This window comes from Thamnophis sirtalis, unplaced genomic scaffold, assembly GCF_051295495.1.
Source record: "Thamnophis sirtalis isolate CommonGarterSnake01/CBP01778 unplaced genomic scaffold, rThaSir2_p1.2 scaffold_1, whole genome shotgun sequence".
Lineage (NCBI taxonomy): Eukaryota > Metazoa > Chordata > Lepidosauria > Squamata > Natricidae > Thamnophis > Thamnophis sirtalis.
The window spans coordinates 148,825,599-148,848,102 of record NW_028261381.1 but is presented as its reverse complement, the minus strand read 5'-3'; the positions used below and the strand labels follow the sequence as shown (position 1 = coordinate 148,848,102).

The 22,504-nt window shown below is 37.3% G+C and overlaps 1 protein-coding gene across 1 annotated transcript in view; it reads left to right on the top strand.

The window, feature by feature from the left end:
• Positions 1–22,504, top strand: part of SYNE2 (spectrin repeat containing nuclear envelope protein 2) — a 247,724-nt gene that overhangs the window by 67,057 nt on the left and 158,163 nt on the right. Inside the window, exons 21-37 of the mRNA XM_087727378.1 lie at positions 380–535; positions 1,408–1,625; positions 2,321–2,384; positions 3,161–3,279; positions 4,151–4,274; positions 5,353–5,489; positions 6,302–6,449; positions 7,102–7,658; positions 8,041–8,217; positions 10,083–10,233; positions 12,817–12,975; positions 13,648–13,809; positions 16,112–16,213; positions 17,935–18,135; positions 19,386–19,557; positions 20,094–20,206; positions 22,062–22,264. Coding sequence (XP_087583504.1) covers positions 380–535; positions 1,408–1,625; positions 2,321–2,384; positions 3,161–3,279; positions 4,151–4,274; positions 5,353–5,489; positions 6,302–6,449; positions 7,102–7,658; positions 8,041–8,217; positions 10,083–10,233; positions 12,817–12,975; positions 13,648–13,809; positions 16,112–16,213; positions 17,935–18,135; positions 19,386–19,557; positions 20,094–20,206; positions 22,062–22,264 — 2,963 coding nt within the window. The remainder of the gene's footprint in view (positions 1–379; positions 536–1,407; positions 1,626–2,320; positions 2,385–3,160; positions 3,280–4,150; positions 4,275–5,352; positions 5,490–6,301; positions 6,450–7,101; positions 7,659–8,040; positions 8,218–10,082; positions 10,234–12,816; positions 12,976–13,647; positions 13,810–16,111; positions 16,214–17,934; positions 18,136–19,385; positions 19,558–20,093; positions 20,207–22,061; positions 22,265–22,504) is intronic.

Sequence of the window (22,504 nt, the reverse complement as noted above, 5' to 3'; positions counted from 1 at the left end):
GTTCTATTTGTTCACTTGGTTTTCATCATGGATTTTGTTATTAATCACTATAGACATCTGTAATGAAGAGAAGTGCCTTAATATACCAAACAAATACATAGAGGAGGATTTTGTGAACCTTTCTATATCCCCCCCCCCTCTCAGCTACATATCCTCTGGATGAACGTTAATCTTTTAATTACAACTTCATTCTTTTATGTTTATTTTACTGTTAATTGCTTTGAGTGGAAACTCAGGAAGATTGTAATGAACAGACACATAGTGTGCAGGGTTATTTTTGAAGCTAAAATGTTACTCTGATCTTAGAACAAGATTTGTATGTAAAATACTTCCCTTGCTGCTTAAAGTGAATATTTGGATTTGGCCATCTCTTTCGCAGGCTGCTCGGTGTGAAATCATGTCCTATATTCACCTGAAATTGAAAATTGAAAGGGAGAAGTTCAATAAGACTTTTTCAAATCTCAATAAGCAGATAAATAAAGAGAAGAAACTGCTCAATGCTGGGAAAACCAAAGGACTTATTGAGGAGCACGAGGTACCATATAAAACTGGCTTTCTCTTTTGTTTCTCAAACATTTTTATTTATTTTACAAGCCGCTGTGTAATGAGTCAGAATTACAGTTGTGGTTCTCCGATATCTCAATGACACGAGAGATTTCCTTTAACTCTGTTTCCTAACATCATTGTCACTGGGAGAGGCCAAGAACCCAAACTGGAATTGTTGTGCTGGAAAACTGTAAAATTGAGTGATGTTGTAATATAATGATGCAATGATGTCTTTAGTAACTTGGCTAGCTGCATAAAACTGAAATAATTATAACCTACTACTTCAGTAGAATCAATATACCTGAGCTGAAAGTTTGCATAATCGGCCTGTCTATAGTAAGTAAGGATATTTTTTAAAATCCAAAATGTTACCTGTGAGCTAAATTACTGGTGAACAGTAGCTGGGTAAGTATTCTGATCCTTTTAGTTCTTTCTCTACTATTTGGCTGTCCAGTGCTTTGGATTCCCCCCCCCCCTAAAAATGCCTTGGAGCATGTCTCTTTTTTGAAGTGTGGCAGACAGATATTCTATTTACTCCAAGGTGCTTTTCGATATTGAATTTGAAGCACCATATGGTCTGGTCATTTAATGGAGCAAAGAGCTCAACTTCACATCAACAGTGACAATTGAATATCTTAACAGGTCAGCCCTCTGGCTTCTGAATTTCAGCAGACATTTCTTATCCATAGTGTTACCGTAGCCACAATGCTTCAAGAATATGATTGATTAGGTTAGGTTTAAATGTGTTTTCGGGACTGCCATTAAGAGTTTTATGGGATGAGCGCAGGTGATTTCAATTGTTAGTCAATAAGGACTTGGAGTACTCAAGATGGGTGCATCTGCATTTCTGTATCCATTCAGGCCTTCTTTTCTCAGCAAGGTGGCCTGGGTGAGCTTAACACTTGCTTACAAGCTTTGAAAGCAATGAGTGATAAAATAACCAAAGTGGAAAAAGAGTCCAAAATAAAGCTGCCAATTGCCGAATATGAGCAAAAGAAAAAAGAACTTCAAAAATGCGCAGCCACCATTTACAACGAGCTGGTATCTAGGACTGGCGATGACCATTCACCTGAGAAAGGGTGGGTATTTTCAATAATGAGGGTAGAATCTGTGGCACGGGGGCACTTATAGTTGGTTTAGCATCAAATAAAATTGCTTTTGTGGGAGATTCTTAACTATTTCGCACCTTTGACTGTCCCTCATTTCATGGCTGGAATAATGGATTTCATTATGCTGTGAATTAAAACCAGACATTTTGCAAAAAGTTAGGGTGGTAGTGGTAAGCTATTTTGAGGAAGAAGCTTATAACTCACCATTATGTGCAAATTGGTCCTGAAATTAAAGTACTTTTTCTGAAAGGGGGATATGGGTGGGGAGATGGGGCAAGGGGGCAAAAAATGACTAAGAACAGCATTGGGGTGATTTTATGTCACCACTCCAACCATTTTTTACATGCATTGCAGTATCACATATGCCTCAAAAGTACAGAACTTATAGTAAAATGTTGCAATGTTGTTTTCATCATTACAATGAAAATAGCAAGTCCCCGCAGATGCTACTGTTTGTGACATATGAATAGAACATGTCGAATTTTAATTCCAAGGAAGAGCCTGGAGTGGAGATGAGAGGGAGAGAAGACAAGAAATGAAGTTTGGGAAACTTTGAATTATTCTCAGTAACATTAAGTAGAATTGGGGTGGTGCTTTTCTTTTTTGCAGTGTTAAGATGTATTTTTCATTGCTTTGCTCTGATGTTATTTCATTTTAAAATTCAGAGAGTTTACACCTGTGTTAGTCAATGAAGAGAGGGTATCATCTCAGAATCCTGAAGCTGAAAAGGTAAGACTCACATTTTAATGTTCATGTAGATCAGCCTTTCTTAATCCAAAACTGAGTTTGGGGAGTTGTGTTCTAACAGGTTGATGAAGACTGATGTATATAGATAAAGGTCTCTAGATCAATGCCTATTTGTTATTATGTGACAACCTGAAAAATAGTCTTGCACAGAGCCATATATTAGAAACCTGAAATTCATAAGATGCTGTAGAATTTGCCATTCTTTGCACAAGAATTTTCTCCTTTGGTGATTATAAAGACTGTTTAGCATAGCATAACATTCATGCTATTAATTCATTAATACCTTTGATACCAAGGCTTTTCATACAAATTGTTATCCTATAATAAGCCGCTGCCCTGCATCCTTCTCAGATACAAGCAATCAGTTGCATTGCTTCTACATCATCACCTACTGATTTTTACCTTGAGTTCTAATTCCTTTCTGGGTTTCCAGAATGGAACTGGTTAAGCCATTCTTCCTCAACCTTAGCCGCTTGAAGCCCACACATCTTCAAGTTGCCAAGGTTGAGAAATACTGGGCTTAGTAGTTGCAGGTCTCTTCTGGCTGAAAGAGCCAGAATTACCACACAATAAATCCATGAAAGTAATTTTCCTTGTAGCTTTATAACCTCCAGTCTTTTTAAGCGAAGTCTTTAATTTTGGGGGTGAGATTTCTTTTATATGGAAAATTAAAAAAGGTCTTGTTTCATTGAATCTACATAATTATTTTTATGATATTACATATTACAATTATTTAACTTTTTTGGTTATATTTTTAGGATTCAGAAGATGTTTCTTGTATACATTTGGAACCAGAAAAGGAGTTTCAAAACGGCAGACACCAGGCAGAAAAGTTGGAAAGTGATAGAGACTTGGCTTTAAAAAAATTAAAAGAAAGGTATATTTCAGTGTAAAATATTGAATGACAAGAAATAGGTATTTACCAGAAGTAATGAATTTGCAAACCTCTGAATCTTCAAACTAGTTTACCCTCTTTTAATATGTCAGATCCCAGTCCCAGAATTATTATAAAGAGTAACATAAAATGCATTTTCCTCATTTTTGTACTTTGGACTAGTCTGAATAATTATTTTAGATTTCGTAATCATTTGGTCTTGAAATAGCACTAGCACTTAGACTTATATATTGCTTCACAGTGCTTCACAGCCCTCTCTAAGTGGTTTACAGAGTCAGCATCTTGCCTCCAACAATCTGGGTCCTCATTTTACTGACCTTGGAAGGCTGAGTCAACCTTGAGCCTGGTGAGATTCGATCTGCCAAACTGCTGGCAGCCAGTGATCAGCAGAAGTAGCCTGCAGTACTGTACTTTAACCACTGCATCACTCTAATAGCCTAGGGCTGTTCCAATTGAGTGAAGTCCCTTGCTTTGTCTCCTTTTGGGAAACCTCCAGTGTTCCTTCCTTAGCCTCAGAAATCAGATCTCTCCTGGATGGATTTGCTTACTTGCATGTTGAACATTTAACTTAAGAACTTGCTTCTTTTTTGTGCATAGTTTTTATGGCCTTTGGTACCCGAAAATAAACTTAAACCTAAAAAAAAACCCCATTCATTTAGGATATGCAAGGAAGAAGATTATTATATAAATCAAGATGGCTGATAAAAGAAATGAGAAAGTAAAGCAATAGGAAACAAACAGTTGAATTGTTTCATGGAGATGAGGAGGAGAAGGCAGCATTAGAAGAAATCGGGATCTTGTTTTCATGTCCAACTTTGCATAATATTACTAATAATATCATGCTTTCTCTTAGCTATGACACAGCAAGACATAATCTGAAACTCCACCTAAAGAGCATCAGGGAGACAATAACTCCCTCTTTAACTGATGATGTGAGAAACATTTCTTCCCTTCAGAAGAAATTGCAAACACTGGAAGTAAGTGTTCAGATGCTTTCCTCGTTTGTTTATTAGGTCAGGGTTCCTCAGACATTTAGCAAAAGTGTCTATGTTTGGAATTTTGAGATAATATAATGGATGTGTTCATAAAATGGTTATTAGGTCAGGTGGAGCCAGTTACAAAATACCTGTAAACCACAGGACAAACCACAGCTTCTGATATAACTATACCATTTGAGTTTCTGACAATGACTTAGGGCAAGGGTGGTATACACTTACCTTCCCTACCAGTTCACAAATGTGAGCGTGCGCATGCACTTTTGGCGAAAAAAGGGCCTAAATGGGATGCCATAGAGCTGGGCGTGGGTGTGCCGAACCACCCACGATTTCTGCTACCGGTTTGGGTGATCTGATCCAAACTGGTAGAATACCACCTCTGATCTAGGGGCCACAGAGAGAGCCAGTAGCAATGTTAATATAAGATTCTGCTTGAGGCTGATGTTTTGGTTTATATCCTGTTAACTTCATACTAATTTTTTTTAAAAAAAGTTAAAAAATTAAATTGGTAAGGCAGAAGCTTGGCTGATGCCAAAGAATGTCACAATGCAATTCATTTGGCAGTAAAAAAACAAATGGATTCTAACTGGTCACCCATGGAACAGCTTGCAAAAGAATCATACTGCAGGACATGTTACATAAAACTTCTGGTTATGAAAGTAAAGATAATATTTTGCCATCCTTAACTGCTCCTTGGAATCTAGCAGTGGCTAACACAAGAGTTTGAATAATATATTATATAGGGTTATCTTTTCCATTTTAACAGGGTTAGCATTAGTAATTACTGATCATTCATTAGGTTCCTGTGCAGACAAATTGATGAATTATTTTAACAATTAAATTAATTATTAATTTAAATTGTTTAAATGTATTAATATTCTAATTGGAATGTATTATAACCAATAGATGAACTGGTTGTGCTTTGTCTCAGTTAACACGCTATGGTAAACTGTGGAAAAAGGCATAGTCGAACATTATTTCTGTTTTTGTGTTTATAAATTTGACAATGTTACTTAAAAAAATTATAGCACACCACTAATATTTATACATTTTGTTTCAGGCTTTAGATAGTAAAGGTGATTCTTCCTGGAAACCTTTTGATTCTGTGGCTTCACAGTTAGTGAAGTTCTCATGTGAGATGGACTTGGAGGATTTGCACAAAGAATGGGATGAGCTGCAGTTTGCTTTAGATAAAAGGTACAGTTGGCAAATTAAAATTTGAAGAAGCAGTGGGCTAATTGACTGGACATAAGGGAAGCACACATAGATTTTGTCTTCAAGAAAATCAGTGATGCCCTGTTCTGAACTAATCTGACTTATCAGATGGTGTGAGAGATGGAGAAAGTTAGTTCAGCTTGCAGATTGCCTCTTAAGTATTCAGCTGTTCATGTGAAGAGGGGATGGCTTGTACTCCTTATGGACTGAGACCACAGAAAGCGAGAAGAAGTTATAATGTGCAATCTGGATTGATTTCTAGGAAGGTCTCAATTTTTTTTAAAAGTCATACTTATCTAGCCTTGAAAGGGAACAACAAAGATTCCTAAAAAATGAAGATAACAAAAATGTGCTCAGGTTGCCCCATCATTATGAACTTCTAAGGGAAGTCGTAGTAACTGATATCAAACATTATATCTAATTAGATTTGTCAAGCATAACACATCCATGTGGATGGTCAGTTCTTTGAACAACTTCTGCAGGCAATGAAAGTGATCTTGGGAAGTTTTGCTCTTTTTTTAGACTTTTTTGTTATGCTCACATGGACTAGATATTTTAAACAAAATGGTGAGTTGGGGTGTTGATTATCTTATTCCTGTTAGTCAAAATTTTACAAAGCCTGACTGATCCTCCAAAGCTAAGACCTATTAACTTTGATGAAAAAGAAATCCTCGGGTGTATACCACATTCTATGTTAATTGAGTTGTGTCAAGAACTACTCTCTCTTTATATATTGTACAACATGTGGAGACATTTCCTTAAGCAATGTTCATTTTGTACTTGCTGTCCTACAGGATGGAATCTTTAAAGGCTGCTTTGGCCCTTGTTACGCCAATTGAAAATGAATGGGTCTTACTCTGCAAATCAGAAGAACAGCTTTGTAAAAGAGACATTCCACGCTATGTGATGAGTAAAACTGATCTTCTGTACAAGAAAGTGAAGGTTTGTACTGATTGTGTTGAAATTTTCTTGTGAATTCGAAGCACACCTATTCATCTTCAATAGGTTAGCACCAGATTCTTCTAGAGCATTATCTTTAGTCACAGAAATCCTAAGTGCAAAATTGCAAAAAGAAATTTTCAGAAAATAACTTGGAAGCAGGACTGCTGAAGCCTCTTTTCTCAGTTCAATTTCCCAATCTCAGCCATTTTTCTCTAAGGGAAAGTAGTAGAAAGGTTCTGAATCTTTCTTACTTTGTATTATACTATAATGTTTATCATGGCCAAAAGACCCAAAGACTTCTTTAAGTGCTTTCCTTCAAATCTGTTTATTCCCCTAGAAGAATAAATGGGTCTGCTCATCATTTTTCATCTATAAAAGTAGATATGATGCTTAGAAATATAAGAAACTAGAGTACTTTATCAGGTTGACCTGTTGGTCCATCAACATTGACCAGTAATAGCTTTTTAGACTATTAGGAAGGAGTTTTTCCAGCCTTCCGTAGAGAAGTCAGGTTTTCAACCTGTGCCTTTCTGAATAAAAGTATGCAGCCTAACATTTTTCTATAGAGCCACCTCTCATTTCTCAGATTTAGCATTGTAGTTAATAGTATGCATAAAATATAGTTTCCCAATCCTATCGTTCTTTCTTTCAGAAAATTCAGGCATCTATATCAAATTGTATTGAACAATGCAACAGCCAAGAACAAAAAAGCCCTGTAGGATGGACAATTGACCAAAGAGATCGGCAGGCCATTGGTTTAATGATCAGCGAGTATAAAATACGGTTAGAAAAACTGAGTCAAAAGATACAAGCCATTGAAACAGTTTTACAAGATTTTGAAAGTTTTCTGGCTTCCCTGAGATATAGTCAATGTTCTATGGATGCTTCTACATCGCTGAGCTGGTCTCCACAGTCAATGGAGGAGGTTTCTCACATGGAGAAAGAAGCCAAATCTCTAGATGAGAAATTTAAGCAGCTTCATATCTATTTGGTAGAGGCTGAAAGCGGTAAAAAGATGAGCTGTGAAGAGCTGGTAGCAGATTTACTTGTAAAAGAATGCCCCTCTATTGGTTCTGAAGCAACTCAGAATCAAAAGACTGAAGAATTTTCCTCAAGGAATAATGAGCTACTTAAAAATCTTCAAGATATATATGATTCAATCAGTGGGATAGGCTTGAGGGACCCAACAATTCCTGCTATTTCACAAAGGTAAAAAAAACTTTTTTTCACTAATTCTTAGATCTTATGGTTGAGAATTTTGGAAGTTGAAGCCCTTCTTCAAACTAGAAGCATTTTAAAATAATATAATGATAAAATACAACACAATAAATCTGAAAGGTCTATTTTTCAGGAGGCACTTGACTTTCTTGCTTTTCCTTGAAGATGTCACACTTCTCATCCAAGAAGCTTCTTCAGCTCTAACAAGGAATTCCAGTTGCCTCCTGAAAAAGCACTTTTGGGACAACCATTACCTGGATGACTGAGAATTTCCATAGACATAATAAATCAAAGTATTTTAAAATAAAGAATATCAGAATAGTCACAGTGAAATTATAAGGTATCAGTCTGTTTTTTACTCCTGATAATATAGGTTGAAGTTGCTTGATGAACTGTGGAAGAAGTTGGATCGCTGTGCTCCAGAAATGAAAGCCTTGAATGAGATTAGTCAATTTTCCCAGTTGCCAAAAGCCCAGGAGAATGAAGTCAGTCAGCAGTGGGGATTTACCCAGGGCCTATGGAAGAAGACTAAACTTGCCATTACTGAAAAGTAGGTCACAATTCTATATGTATATGTGCATCCAAGGAAGTCCTACTGGAATTCAATAAAACTTACTTCTCAATAGAGCTGTACCAGAGGTGATATTCAGCAGGTTCTGACCAGTTGTGGAGAGCCAGTAGTAGAAATTTTGAGACTCGGCAAATATCACCTCTGACTGGTCCCGCTCCCATCTATTCTCTGCCTCCTGAGCCCCAGCTGATCGGGAGGAAATGGCTATTTTGCAGTATCCTTCCCCTGGAGTGTGGAGAGAATGGAGATTTTATAGTATCCTTCTCCTGCCACACCCACCAAGCTACGCCCACAGACCCGGTAGTAAAATATTTTGAATCCCACCACTGGACTGTACTATATATACAGTTTATGGTATTCTGCTATATTTCATGCAGCTATAGACTGCGATTTACCCATCTTCACACATTGCAATAAATTAGAGATAAATGATCACTCATGCTGGACTCATAAATGATCACTCATAACTTCCTTTTGATATCTCCTTTAATTGGAAGTTAAAGAACTCATGAAAAAATTGTTTATGTTTATCAAAATTATTAAGTCTGTCAAACAAGTCAGTTATTGGAAGCCAAGAGCAAAATACATTTTCTGCCTGTGGTTGTGGGAAAAATCAACTTGGAACTTTTGGTTTGTTGTTGTTGTTAGTTGTGTCCAACCCATCGTGACCCCATGGACAACATTCCTCCAGGCCTTCCTGTCCTCTACCATGCTCTGGAGTCCATTTAAGTTCATACATACTGCTTCAGTGACTCCATCCAGCCACCTCATTCTCTATCGTTCCCTTCTTCTTTTGCCTTCAATCTTTCCCAGCATTAGGCTTTTCTCCAGTGAGTCCTTCCTTCTCATTACTTGGCCAAAGTATTTGAGCTTCATCTTCAGGATCTGGCCTTCTAAAGAGTAGTCGGGGTTGATCTCCTCTAGGAATGACTGGTTTGATCGCCTTGCAGTCCAAGGGACTCGCAGGAGTCTTCTCCAGCACCAGAGTTCAAAGGCCTCAATATGTGCTCAGCCTTTCTTATGGTCCAATTTTCACAGCCATACATTGCAACTGGGAAAACCACTGCCATAACTATTTGTACTTTTGTTGGCAGGGTGATGTCTCTGCTTTTGGTTTTAACTTTTTTATTTGTTTTTATTTATCTGCTTTTGGTTTTAACCAAAATTTTAACTTTTGGTTAAAATACTATAAAAAGAAAAATGTGCCTGGAAATTGCAAAAAGAAAATTTATTTGGCAAGAAAAATGTATACACAAGCAATATATTTAGCAAGTGATTTGACTTGTTCATAGAAAGCCAGAATTCTCATGAATCCTGGCTGGGTCAGTTCTCTTACTTGGAAATAAGATTTCAACTTTCAAATATTACAACTTTTGTGTGTGTTCATTTAACAACTGCCTTGCATAATGACCAAGTTGCTAGTCCCAATTGTGGGAGACATAGACACTTTTAGTCTCTTTTTCTCTTTACATGATCAGTTATCTTCATAATAAATAGATGCCAATTATAGGCATCTATCATAACTAGAACACCAGCTTAGGAGTGGGCGATGCAAAACTGGAAATAAGTTAAACTCCTCTCCTTATGTAGTATGATTCTAATTTTAATTTTCCTCTAAGATGGTATATGAAACTATGAAAGAATATTCCTGCATTTAATCCCTAGTTTACTCCTAAAGGCTACTAATTCTCTTCCACCTTTTTGTAAAAGCTTAGTTACTTTGAAATTGAATGGGCACACTGGATTCTTTGACGTGTTCATAATCATTCAAAAATAAGATTCTCTAATTTTAGGCAGATGTGTAAATGTCTTCAATTTTCTTTTGGCTTTGTTCCCTTCTATAGGCGTGACTACTGTAAAAGCACAATGGATCTCTTGAAGCAATATCAAAGCTGCAAAACCTATTTGACTAGCATTATTCTGAAGCAAGAGAATGCCCTATCACAGCAAGCCTCTTACATGGGAAAAGAAAACCTGCAGAAGATAATTGCTAAGGTGAAGTTTTAGGGAATTTTTGTACCGAGGAAACCACTTTCTCTGGTTCTTTGCAAATGAACAACACCCTGTAGCATTCAGTGGTGGATACGGGGCACAATGCATTGACAACTGGAAGGCTTTCATTTTAAACAAAGACCTAGCAATTATTCATAAGTATTTTTCCTCCTTTGCTGCTGATCACTGCATTAAAAGACAGCTGTAATGTTTTAAATATATCATCAGTTATATACTGCTTAGGTACAGTATATCATCAGTTGACACAAAGGTCTAATCCAGGGGTGTCAAACACAAGATTTTTGGGCCACATCTGGCCCATGCGGAGTTTAGATGGGGTGTAGGGCTTCCCTGGAAACAGCGAATGACTAGCCTGCAATGCCTCTGCCATTGAAAATAAAGCTCGCAAAGGCCATGTGTGGCCCTCCCGACCACCGTTTTCACTGACAGAGGGCTGCAACCAAACCAAACAAAAATGGAGCTTGCAAGGGCCATTTTATGCCCCACAAGCTCTATTTTGCTAGCAGAGGGTTGCAGGAGGCTGCCCCAGCTGAAAATGGAGCTCACGAGCCCATTTTCGCTGGCAGAGTGCTTGGGCCACCACAGGCTCCCCCGACACGAGTGAGGTCAAACTGGCTATGCCCACCCTAGCCTCGCCCACCCCAGCCCCTGAAGTCAAACGCAGCCCTGATGTGGTCCTCAATGAAATCGAGTTTGACCCCCCCGTCTAATCCCTAGTCATGAAATCCTATAAAGCCCTCAGTTCAGAGTATTATCCTCAATTTGAACAGCCAGTGTCTGGCTCAAGAACACTATGTTTTATGGGCAGAAACGGTGTCTTATTTTTTGGTTTGTTGCTGCCTATCCAGTACAGCTAATAACTTACAGATTCATAGTGAACAAAGATAAAATCCTAATAATCCTACTCTAGGAGTGTGTACAGCATGTTCTAGTGAAATGGGAATTATGAATCTGGGTAGATTATAGTCCAGAGATGCATTGCTTGGTGCCCTTTGGCTAATACCTATTAAGCACCAATTGCATTCCTCCCAGCCTGCCACAGATACAATCTGAAAACAAATTATCTCTGCTATGGAACACGGTCATCTTAGCAGAGATTCATTGGAGAAGCCCCACCTGTGTACCGTGTTGCCATCAACACTCCAAGGGGAGATAGGATACAAGGCTCCCAAGCCAACAAACTTTGGGCTTCTTCCAGGCTTCCTCCTTCAAGTGTTGAGATTTTTCAAATGTTACCATGTCTATAGGCAAAACTTCCTGTTGATTAAGATATAGATACATTTCATGTATCTTACTGTAGGATAGAGGAAGAAATACTCACAGGTACCCAACTTTCCATAAATTATGAAATATATCTCTGAAACAAGATCTTAATACAGGTAGCCCTCGGCTTACGACCTCAATTGAGCCCAAGCTTTCTGCTGCTAAGTGAGACTTTGTTAAGTGGATTTTGCCTCATTTTATGACTTTTCTTGCCACAGTTATTAAGTGAATCACCGTAGTTGTTCAGTTAGTAACACAGTTTTTAAGTGAATCTGGCTTCCCTATTGACTTTGCATGTCAGAAGGTTGCACATGACCCATGGTGATGCTTCAGTGGTCATAAGTGTGAAAAATGGTCATAAGTCACTCTTTTCAGGGCCGTTATAACTTCAAACAATCACTAAATGAACTGTTGTACATTGAGGACTACCTGTTTAGGATATTTGAATATGTCAATATTTCCATGCTTGAATGGGAAACAAAGTTTATCAATAGGCAACACTGTCAACATTAACAAAAAATATAAAGAAAAGAGGTGGATGATTCAGAATTTGATAATAGGTACTTGTTACTTTGCTTGCCTTAAAGATTTAAATTTACCTCAAAGAGGACTTGAAATGGGTCATTCCATTTCAGAAAAAACTTGACATCTCTTCTGTATCTTTGTTACTTAAATAAAGGCTTAAAAATTTCTCATTTCTGATCTTTTAGGATTCTCCCCAGCTTATGCATAATGTAATTACTAATAAGAGTCAGAATCCAAATGCTTATGTGTGATGTATCTTTCATTTCTTCCAAGATTGTTTTAATTGGATTCAACAATGCCATGAGCATTTTCTCACACATCAATTGCTATATTTCCAGTTTATTAATTCACAGGTGCAAAAAGAGGTTTTTTTTTAAGGGTATTGGCCTTTAAAACACAGGTCTGCCCTGTCATTCCTGATCTGGCTCAATTCTGCATTGGCATTTCTAAGGAAAGAAATTGATCTGAATTCTATCCCCCCCCTCCAAAGTATGCAGAGTTTCATGCTTATTTTTTCTGTTAGAAGAATAAGAGGACAAGTTGTCGATCATCTGTTGCTCCAAAACCTTTGCCCTCCTTTCTCATTGTCTAGCTGGATGTACTAAAAACAGAATATTGTCTGACAGGGAACAAAGCTGTCATTAACAAAAGCTTTATAATTGCCAAGTCGTAAAGGTCAGTGCTCCACTGCCTGTGTTTGTGTGTTTTGGGGGCATAAAAGAGCCACTTCAGAAGTCCCAAGTGGAAAATAAAAATGTTATTCTCATCTTTTCATAGGTCAACAAGGCAAAGGAGGAATTTAACAGTTGCTCTGAAGATGTTGATAGATTAAACCAAATGTGCAAAAATCTTCAGTCTCAAGTGAACAAAATGAAGAGTTTTGAGGAGCCCCCATTTGAGAATGAGGCTAATGCTATAGTGGACCGATGGCTGGATGTATGTTATATAAGCTAACTATAAGGATGTTCCAGATTATCGTTCATTGTAATAATTAATTTTGACTTCCAAGTATTATTCAAAGTAAATGAAATTAAATATAGCATGATGAGAAACCCAAAAGGAGGGAAATTTGAGTTATAATTGGAGCATGCTTAAAACAAAGTGGGACTCAAAGAAATGCAAATTCTTGTTGGAGATAATTCTCAAAGATGTAAACAAACAATCAATATTGTCTTGTGCTGTTTATATTGCTTAGCGCTCCCAGGAGTTTTTCCATGAGCGCAGATCTTAAGCATGTGTTACTTCAATGCTTTAAAAAGCCAGAGAAGGATATTGACTGCCTAATGAATATGCTCAGGCAGTTTCTAACTAAAACCAGTTAGAACACATTATTGGGAGAAGATTCCATCTAATAAACCAAGCCACCTTGCCAAACCTGTCTCTAGAGTCTGGAGAGCTATTGTGATCTTTGATATGATAATTGTTAAAACCATATTTGGCAAGAAACTGGCTGTATCCCATGGGAACATTGGATTACTTCCCTCCCCTTATTTCTTTATGTGTCTAGCTTCATTTTACCTTGCCTTTCTCTTCATGTTCTTGCTTGATTAGAACGTTTTATGTTCCGTTTCTTTCTCTTTTTTTGGAAAACATAATTCCCTCTTCCAGATCAATGAGCGGACTGAAAGCTATTGTGAAAACATGGAAAGAGCTCTGGCTTTATGGGACAGGCTTCTTAACATATCCAGTTTGATTGATGAATGGTCAGATACAGTTCAGAAGAACTTAGAAGATGGGAACGTGACTGAAAAGGAATTGGAAGAATTGGAGGTATGGTTGATGGGGATTATTTGTCATTCCGTAAGTGTGGGCAACTTTTTCTAAACTAAATGGAAGAACGGGACAATGCCCTCACGGTGTGACTCAAGATATAAAGTTCTGTTTTTTTCTTCCTCCTTGTTTTCTATAGTGCCATCCTTTCTGCTATTTTTTTCCATTTGCTTATTGATCACCACAAATACTGCCTCCAGGATGATTCATTCATTCATTCATTCATTCATTCATTCATTCATTCATTCATTCATTCATTCATTCATTCATTCATTCATTTATTATTTGTTAAATTTACAGGCAGCCCAATCCCGGAGAATATATACATCCCACTTGGCTTTCTTCTCTGTGCTTGAATGCAATGATAAGATTCATTCATAAAATTCCTTGCATTTCTTTATGAGATGCAGATATGAAAAAGATATGTTTGAAAAGCTATTTTTATCATGAAAAGGGAACTTTAATTCAAAATGATAGTAGGTGTTAACAACAAAATTTAACATGAGGTCTTCAAAACCCTTACCATTCTTATATTAAGATGCAGCCTGTTCTAAAAAAGGAATAGGAATCCAGTGCAAATAATTTTTCTGTCATGAGAAAGTTCTTTTATTTTCAGTCAAATCATTCCCTCATATTGCTCATTACCTACATTAGTGATGGTAGATCTGTGGTGGTAACTCTGTGACAGTTCAAATAACAGTCTTTCTCCATCGTACCTGAAGATGGCAGAAATTGATCTCGGAGCCTTTTGATATGCGAAGTGTGTAATCTATCACTGCAAAAAGCTTGAGACCAATAAATGAAGATTATATTAATATATGGAAACCCTGCTACATTATGTAACCAGATAAATATTACCAATATTATTTTGGCTTCCTTGCTACATGTACTTAAAGGCTTCCTTCAAAGCCTTTAACTACATGTAGCAAGGCCACAATCAGGGATTTTGAAAACTGTAGCCATCTAAAAGCCTTTACTTTGTCTATTTATTAGAACAGTACAAAAATCATGCAAAACATCATGGAAATATCATCACCACAAATATCTCAAAGTGCCTATCAACCACTCTAGTCCAAGCCAGGTTTTAAGGACTTATTTGAATAGGGTCAGAGTGTGGGGCCACACAAGTATGACCAAACTATGAGGGACTATCCTCAGAGCCTTGTTATACAAATAACAATATTTGTCAAGTTCTCTTCAGTCATTGCTTTACCTGTAATTCTTCAAAAATGCCAGGTGGGTATGTTTATAAGGTTGTCCAACTCAACACTGGGTGGTGTACAAAATAAAACCAAAAGTACTTAAAAACAAAAGCAAATTAATGGAAGGGGGACACATACTTTAATAGAAACACTGAACACCACTTGGGTATATCCTGGCCTGTTCCCGAGTCAGAGGAATAAACCCCAGGTTTTCAGAGATGATTTAAAGATTCAAAAGGTCAGGGCAGCCTAAATCTCCAGGGAGATGTTATTCCAAAGAGCAGATGCTATGCGAAAAATGCCTTCTAGTTCTTATCAAATTACATTGCTTAATGGAGTGTTTCTCAATCCCAGCAACTTTAAGACAGTTCCCAGAATTCCTTAGCTGGGCTCTATGGATTTTACAGAAGAGGCAGAAAAGATGGGAAAGAGGCAATCGCTCTGGTATTCAGGCTGTGTGCCTTGAAGGGCTTCCTAGGAGGTAATCATCAGTGATAGTCAGTCTAGTTTAGAGGTGTCAAACTCGATTTCATTGAGGATTGCATCAGGGGTGTGTTTGATCTTGGGAGGTCAGGCCGTGCACGTGGCCAGGGGGCGCGGCCAGCTCGACATAACTTGTTGAGGCTCCATTTTTGACCATGATGTCCTCATGCAGCTCTCTGCTGCTGAAAACGGTTTGTGTGGCCTCCCCGGCCTTCCATTTTAGCTGGCAGAGGGCTGCAGGAGGCCATTGCAGCCAGAAACATAGCCAAGATACGCCTTGCATGGTCTCCCTGAACTCTGTTTTTGCTGGCAGAGGCACCACGGGCAAGCCCTTTGCTGTTTCCAGGGCGGCCCCACAGACCAGATCTAAGCATCCCGCGGGGTGGATCTGACCCCAAGGCCTTGAGTTTGACACCCCTGGACTAGTTTAATAGCAGAGGTGCTACATGGGTATCCTGAGTTGTATTCATAACTGTTTATGCCATTGTATTTTGGCCCAGTTGTTGATTCTAACAACCTTCAAGGGCAGCGGATTATGGTTTCATTCAATAATAACTGGTAAAATAAAATTTACAATTGGATAGTTTGTACATAACCTGTTTTCTGTATCTTCTCAGGCTGATGTCCTATTCCAAGAAAAAAAGTTAGAGGAATTTGATACACAGGTGGATGAAATTCAGAATCTTCTTAACAGCACTGAACCCCCACTTGAACTACAGGTAAAAGAGGAGGATTAACAAAAATTATGATTGCAGTTGACATAATAGGCCTGCACATCTTTGTTGTCCCAAAAAGATTTTCTATGCCTTCGTATTGCCTTGCAATAATGAAAAAACAAATTGTAAAGATCTCTTTTGCCATCAGGTCTAGATGACTATAGGAATAAAACCTCAAGAAGGCCCCCTTCCTTGCTCTTTAACTTCAAGGGAGAAAGGTTGAGTTGGTCAGGAATTAGCTGGGCTCATATCCAGGCTAAAAATGCTCCCATCTAGTGGTTTTCTGGAGTTTTAAAGGTGAGAAGCAATAGCTCTAATTCAGCTATTTTCCCTTCCTAGTCATCTTAGTTGAGATTTAAAAGATTAGGACATAGGTTAATTCTGTGTAATTCTGAGAAACAGAAATCTCTGGAAACTTGCCTTGCCAGAAGTATCTGGCTATTACAATTAGGAAATTTTATAAGTGTGTTTGTGCCTCAGTATGTGCATCTGTGTGTGTATGTGTGGCATGCCTTCCTCGTAAGTATTTGAATATCTGTGTAGAAGGGGATATTTCTCATAATCCTCTCTTTGTTGCATGTCAGGAGAGGGTATAACACTAATAAAGATGCTTAGCACCTAAATTAGACATTTTGGGGAGGGAGGATTGCAACAAAACATTTGCACAACATTTACAACATCCTTGGCAGGCCATGAAATAAAGGAAATATTTTCAGTGATGTTCTCAAAAAAAAATGCTAGAAATATTCTGCCTAAGTTATGGGGAAATTATTTTAACAAGTAGTGCAAAGTAAAAAGGATTTCTCTGAAGAAAGAAATATTCTGTCCTGAATATATTGTTGCTTTTGGTTGACCTGTTGACCTTAATAATTTGTGATGCTGTCGATCAACATCTCCTTTGAATGCTAGGTTATGATAGAACATGGTTGCAAACACATTGTTATGAAAACAAACTTGGCAATTTTAATTAGAGCAGAGTTCCCTGAGGTGCCGGTGATCGACCCAGATTGGATCTGGCAATATTATCCAATATTTGCCTTCATTCGTTAATTAGAACTGATTTTCTTGATTTAAGCCTAGCTCAGTGACTAATACGCTGAGCTTGTCGATCAGAAAGGTTGGCAGTTTGGCAGTTTGAATCCCTAGCGCCATGTAACCGAGTGAGCTCCAGTTACTTGTCCCAGCTTCTGCCAACCTAGCAGTTCAAAATCATGTGAAAACGCAAGTAGAAAAATAAGAACCACCTTTGGTGGGGAAGTAACAGCGTCCCATGTGCCTTCAGCATTTAGTCATGCCGGCCACATGACCACGAGATGTCTTTGGACAGTGCTGGTTCTTTGGTTTTGAAATGGAAATGAGTACCACCCCCTAGAGTTAGCACGCATGTGTGTGCAAGGGGAATCTCTGAAACAAAACTCAGTAGATTATAAAATTTTGTGTTGGTGTGAAAGAAACTTAACACTGTAATGTTATCATGTAGACATTGTAAGGGAAAAACAGAAAACAATTTGAAAATGGAATGCCTTTTTCAGTAACAATTAGTTTCAACCTTTTAAATAAATCTTGGGTATACCTAAAATATGAGATGTATTTATCAATTCTTGCAAAAAAAGGAAATTGTAATTTAAGCAGAAGGCAGATACGTATAGCAATATTTCTCTCCAATTTCTACTAAAATAATCAACGAGAACTCCTAATTTGGCATCTGTTTTGCTCCGTTTCAGGTTATTAAATCTTCTCTTTTGAACAAAATGGAGTTAATAAGAAAGCATTTACCAAATAAGTCAGAACCCACCAAAGTCAATGGCAGTACAACAGAGCTGAAAGGAGACCTTGATCTTGCCAAGACTCAAATTGGAATGACAGAATCTCTTCTGGAAGCTTTATCTCCATCTGATCCTTTGGAGATTTTTACAAAATTGGAGGTACTTCAAACATACATAACACCATAAAGAAGCATCTTTAGTTTGCTTGGCAATGCAAATGACATTCTACCTACAGATAATATTTTGAACTGCTCTTATAACGACATAGACGGAATTTCAATGGTTGAACTTAAAGTGGGATCGGAAAATTGGGAGCTCCATCAATCTCTTCCATATGAATTCCCCATATTCCATTGTCCTGCTACCTTTCATAGTAGTTAAAATTATGTCAATGTCAGTCTCAATCATGATTAATATGAACCAGGATTCAGAGACTTGAGTTTGTACAAAATATTAAACCACAATCGATGGGCATATAAGTAAAAAAACCACAAGTGTACATAGGTTTAGCACAATCTAGTTATACGTGGGCAAGATTCACACATAAATGAGCCATAATGTGATTTTTGAATTATGTTACATCATAGTCAGATTGTTTTAACTTACTCAGCAAGTTTTAGTTTGAAATCTTGCTTAGCAGTATATGTGAACATAATATAGGTTATTAACTAGTTTCAAAAACTTATTAAAAACAAAATCCAATCACATTTACTTATGTCAGCATTGTCAAATTATTACATTTGGACATTGGTAATTGTATATTTATATGATTGCTATTATTTATGACTGTACAGAGTTTTAAATTCAGTAGGTGAAGGAATGATGCAGAGCCTGTGGGAATAAGCACATCATATCTTTTGTCATATCTTTAAATTCAAATGTGTCAGACATTGAGGAAAGAAAGACCATTAACTCCATTTGATTGAAATGATTGAAATTGAGATTGAGATTGAAACTAAAGTTTAGTGGTTGCAGTGAAAGTAAAGCTAGAACTGAATATTCCCATGCAAAGGTTTTACTCCCCCCCCCAGCCTTCCTTTGCCTTCTCCCCCTTGATCAATAGGATGTCTTTTGGGAAAAGCTTGGATGTTTGGCACTTCTCACTACAGTTTCCCATTCAGTTCCTAGGCCAGGTGTCCTTAGAGGCTGATTCATTCTGGTTCCCTTGCAATTTATGGCTGACTGGTTCATTCCCGCTTCCTGGTAATTTGTCACAGGATGCCATTTTTCCCCCTGTGCTTTGTATGATCCCAGGAAAAGATGCAACTTCTTTAAAAAGGTGCTAACAAATGTCATTTGAGCATTCTTAATGTTCCTGATTTCCTTGACTTTCTAGGACCTAGCTTACCAAAATTATTTCCAGATAGGTTTTCTGTCAACATGGCAATGATATTCCCTTTCTTATTTAGGAAATACATCAGAAGATTCTTCATCAAAAACAACACGTGAAATTGCTTCAGAAAGGGACAGGCTATCTGAACCCTGATGTTATTGAATTAAAGAAGCTGCTGACAAGTATCACTGACTTATTTAATTCAAAAAAACAAATATTTCAGGATCACTTTACAAATCTCTTGAACTGTGAGTGAAAAGTTATTTTTATTTTTCTTAAATTGCCAATTTCACGCAGTCCCTGTTTTCCTTAAAAGCAAATTTTAACTGAGGAAAATAGTCTGAATTTACAGTTGTTTTGTATAAAAGTGTTTTGAGCCACATAAAGGAACAGAATATAATACTTAAACTGTTTAGAAACATTCATGAAGTAATTACTTCAAATTTTTAATATACTTACAATATACTTAGTGTAGTAAGTGGATAGTAATATAAATTTGTAATTTAATTTTAAAGATATAATTATGTGCAGGGAAAACTGCCTCCTTTTTCAATTTGCTTTAAAATCTATACCTATGATTCTTTTTCAATGTTAAATAATTATTCAAGGATTTTAAATTGTTTTTCTGATTGATACTTAAATTTTTAAAGGCTTTTCCTCCAAGGCCCAAGAGAATCCCAGCAACGACAGAGCTAATTGGTTTGATTCAAATAATGAAGCCCTCTGTCTCTTCATCCTACTAATCTTTTTTTTTCTTCAAAATTTAAACTGCATCTTCCTGCAGACCAGTGTAAGAATTTTGATGATTGGTTCAGCAATGTCCAGATCTCTCTGGAAGAGTGTTTTGGCTCCTTTGAAACAAAAGAGATGGTGGAAAAGAAAATTCATCAACTAATGGTAAGGCGTAAGACTGCAAATTGCGTTGACTGCTTTCCTTCAGGATTCTTCAAATTTTAAATCAATTAGCCATGTTTTTCTCACATTAAAACTGAGGGTGTGTTTTAGCTTCACATATTCTGTATTGTGTGTTCTTTTAGAATACGAAAGAGCAGAACTAGTTAAATAGATTAAAGTTGTGCTATGTAAATTTCAGAGGATGGTAGAGGACAGGAAGGCCTGGAGGAACGTTGTCCGTGGAGTCTCAATGGGTCAGACACGACTTTGCAGCTAACAACAACAGCAAATGTAAACTTAGTGTGGGGATGGTTCATAGAATTTCTTTCTTGGTAAATGTACCTTGGGGAGCACAGTGTTAATGCCTGGCTGCAAGATCTGGGCTACAAGATCTGAATAACCATAAATGGCAACAAAAATATCTAGAAAAATTGAATTCTTTGCTACTATCTTGAGTTATCCAGATATCCGGCCCTTATCCTGATAAGGCTATGGTTCTAGAAATATTTAACTGGGGCTGCATGCACAGGGGGCCTCATGCATGTTGTATTTTTGGGGTTTCAGGTCCACACGTACATTTTGGGTACTCAGTCTGGAAAAGGTTAGCCATCACTGTCTTAGGTTTTAGGTTCAAGATGTTAGTTGAGCCTAGTTTGTTGAGACTTCTGCTATTTGAGGAATTGATTATTTTTACTTATTATCTTTTATTGCATTTTCTATTGTTTTATATTTGATTAAGATGGGTGACAATAAATATTGACATAGCAAACCAACTACAAGTTTATTGACTAACAGAACAATGATTCGATCAAGAATAGAACCTTTGTACAGGTAGTCCTCGACTTACACACTAGAGCCCAACATTTCTATTCCTAAGTGAAACATTTGTTAAGTGAGTTTGCCTTATTTTGCAACTTTTCTTGCCACAGTTGTTAAGTAAACCGCTGCAGTTGCTAACTTGGTAGCATGGTTGCTAAGTGAATCCCCATTGACTTTGCTTGTCCGAAGGTTGCAAAAGTGATCACATGAACCCAGGGCACCGCAACCAACATAAATATGAGTCAGTTGCCAAGTGCCCAAATTTTGATCAGGTGATTATGGTATGCTGCAATTGTCATAAGTGTGAAAAATGGTCATATGTCACTTTTTTCACTTCTCTTGTAACTTTGAATGGTCACTAAACAAACTGTTGTAAGTTGAGGACTATCTGTACTAGAGATTGTAATTTTGCTTCCTCCCCCCCCCCACCCCTCTTTCTATCTTCAATGAAAAAGGAAGTACTCATTTCAGTCTTGAAGTGTATCAAGATTGGAATAGTAAATCATGAAACAGAGGGATAAATTTCTTCTGTGAAGGATTCTTTTTTTATCAGAAGCATAGAATACTCCAATCATTTCCGGTATATGTGTGTCCAGGGCAGTGTTACCTATTGGGAGGAGGGAAGATCAGAGTAATGAATCATTCACAGCCACATGAAAGCATTGTCTGTGAATGGATGCTTTGAGATAGAAGCCTTTGATTAATTGATTACTCACCATTACATATTAATGGTTTCTTTTGACTATGCCAAGAAAAATGTGAGTGAGAATTGAATTCTATTGAAAAATTGTGCATCAATGTTGAATGAAAAATCAGTTTTGTAGGTGCTGATCTATTAATAATAGGTTATAATCTATTCAGAAATTGTCACTTATTGCAACAATCAAGGAGTGTGTTATGGATGGATGGATGGATGGATGGATAGCTAGACAGACAGATAGACAGACAGAGCAAACTATAAAACATATCAAACAATGACACCAGCAAAAAGATATTGCTGATCTTGGATAAATCTCTCATTATGAGTTTTTTCCCCCAGAGTTTCCTAAATTTTGAAGACAAAGGCAGTGATATTGATGAGGTGAAGACTGTTCTGAACCAGGTGAAAAACTATTTGCCCAAACAAAATGTCCATCAGTTGAGTAACTGGGTGAGGGACCAAGAAGTGGAATTGCAAAGAGTAATTTCCAAATGTCAGGCACGAAAAATTGAGCTTCACTACTTTCTTCAAGAGTTTGCTAGGTAAGAAGCCAAAATGAACTAGGCTTGCCTCATCTCTATTGTGATACAAAATGTTTAGATGGACTTTAAATCTAGTCCCCACAAAATAATTTTTGAGATTGATGTATTCCTCCTCCTCCTCCTACAGCACTAAATAAGTAAATAAGTATTAATAGGTAAACTTGCTGTTCTAGACTCAAAATTAATTTACTGTATAGCATTAAGTGGTACTGTTCATGGGTTGTTTTTTTTTACAGCTTA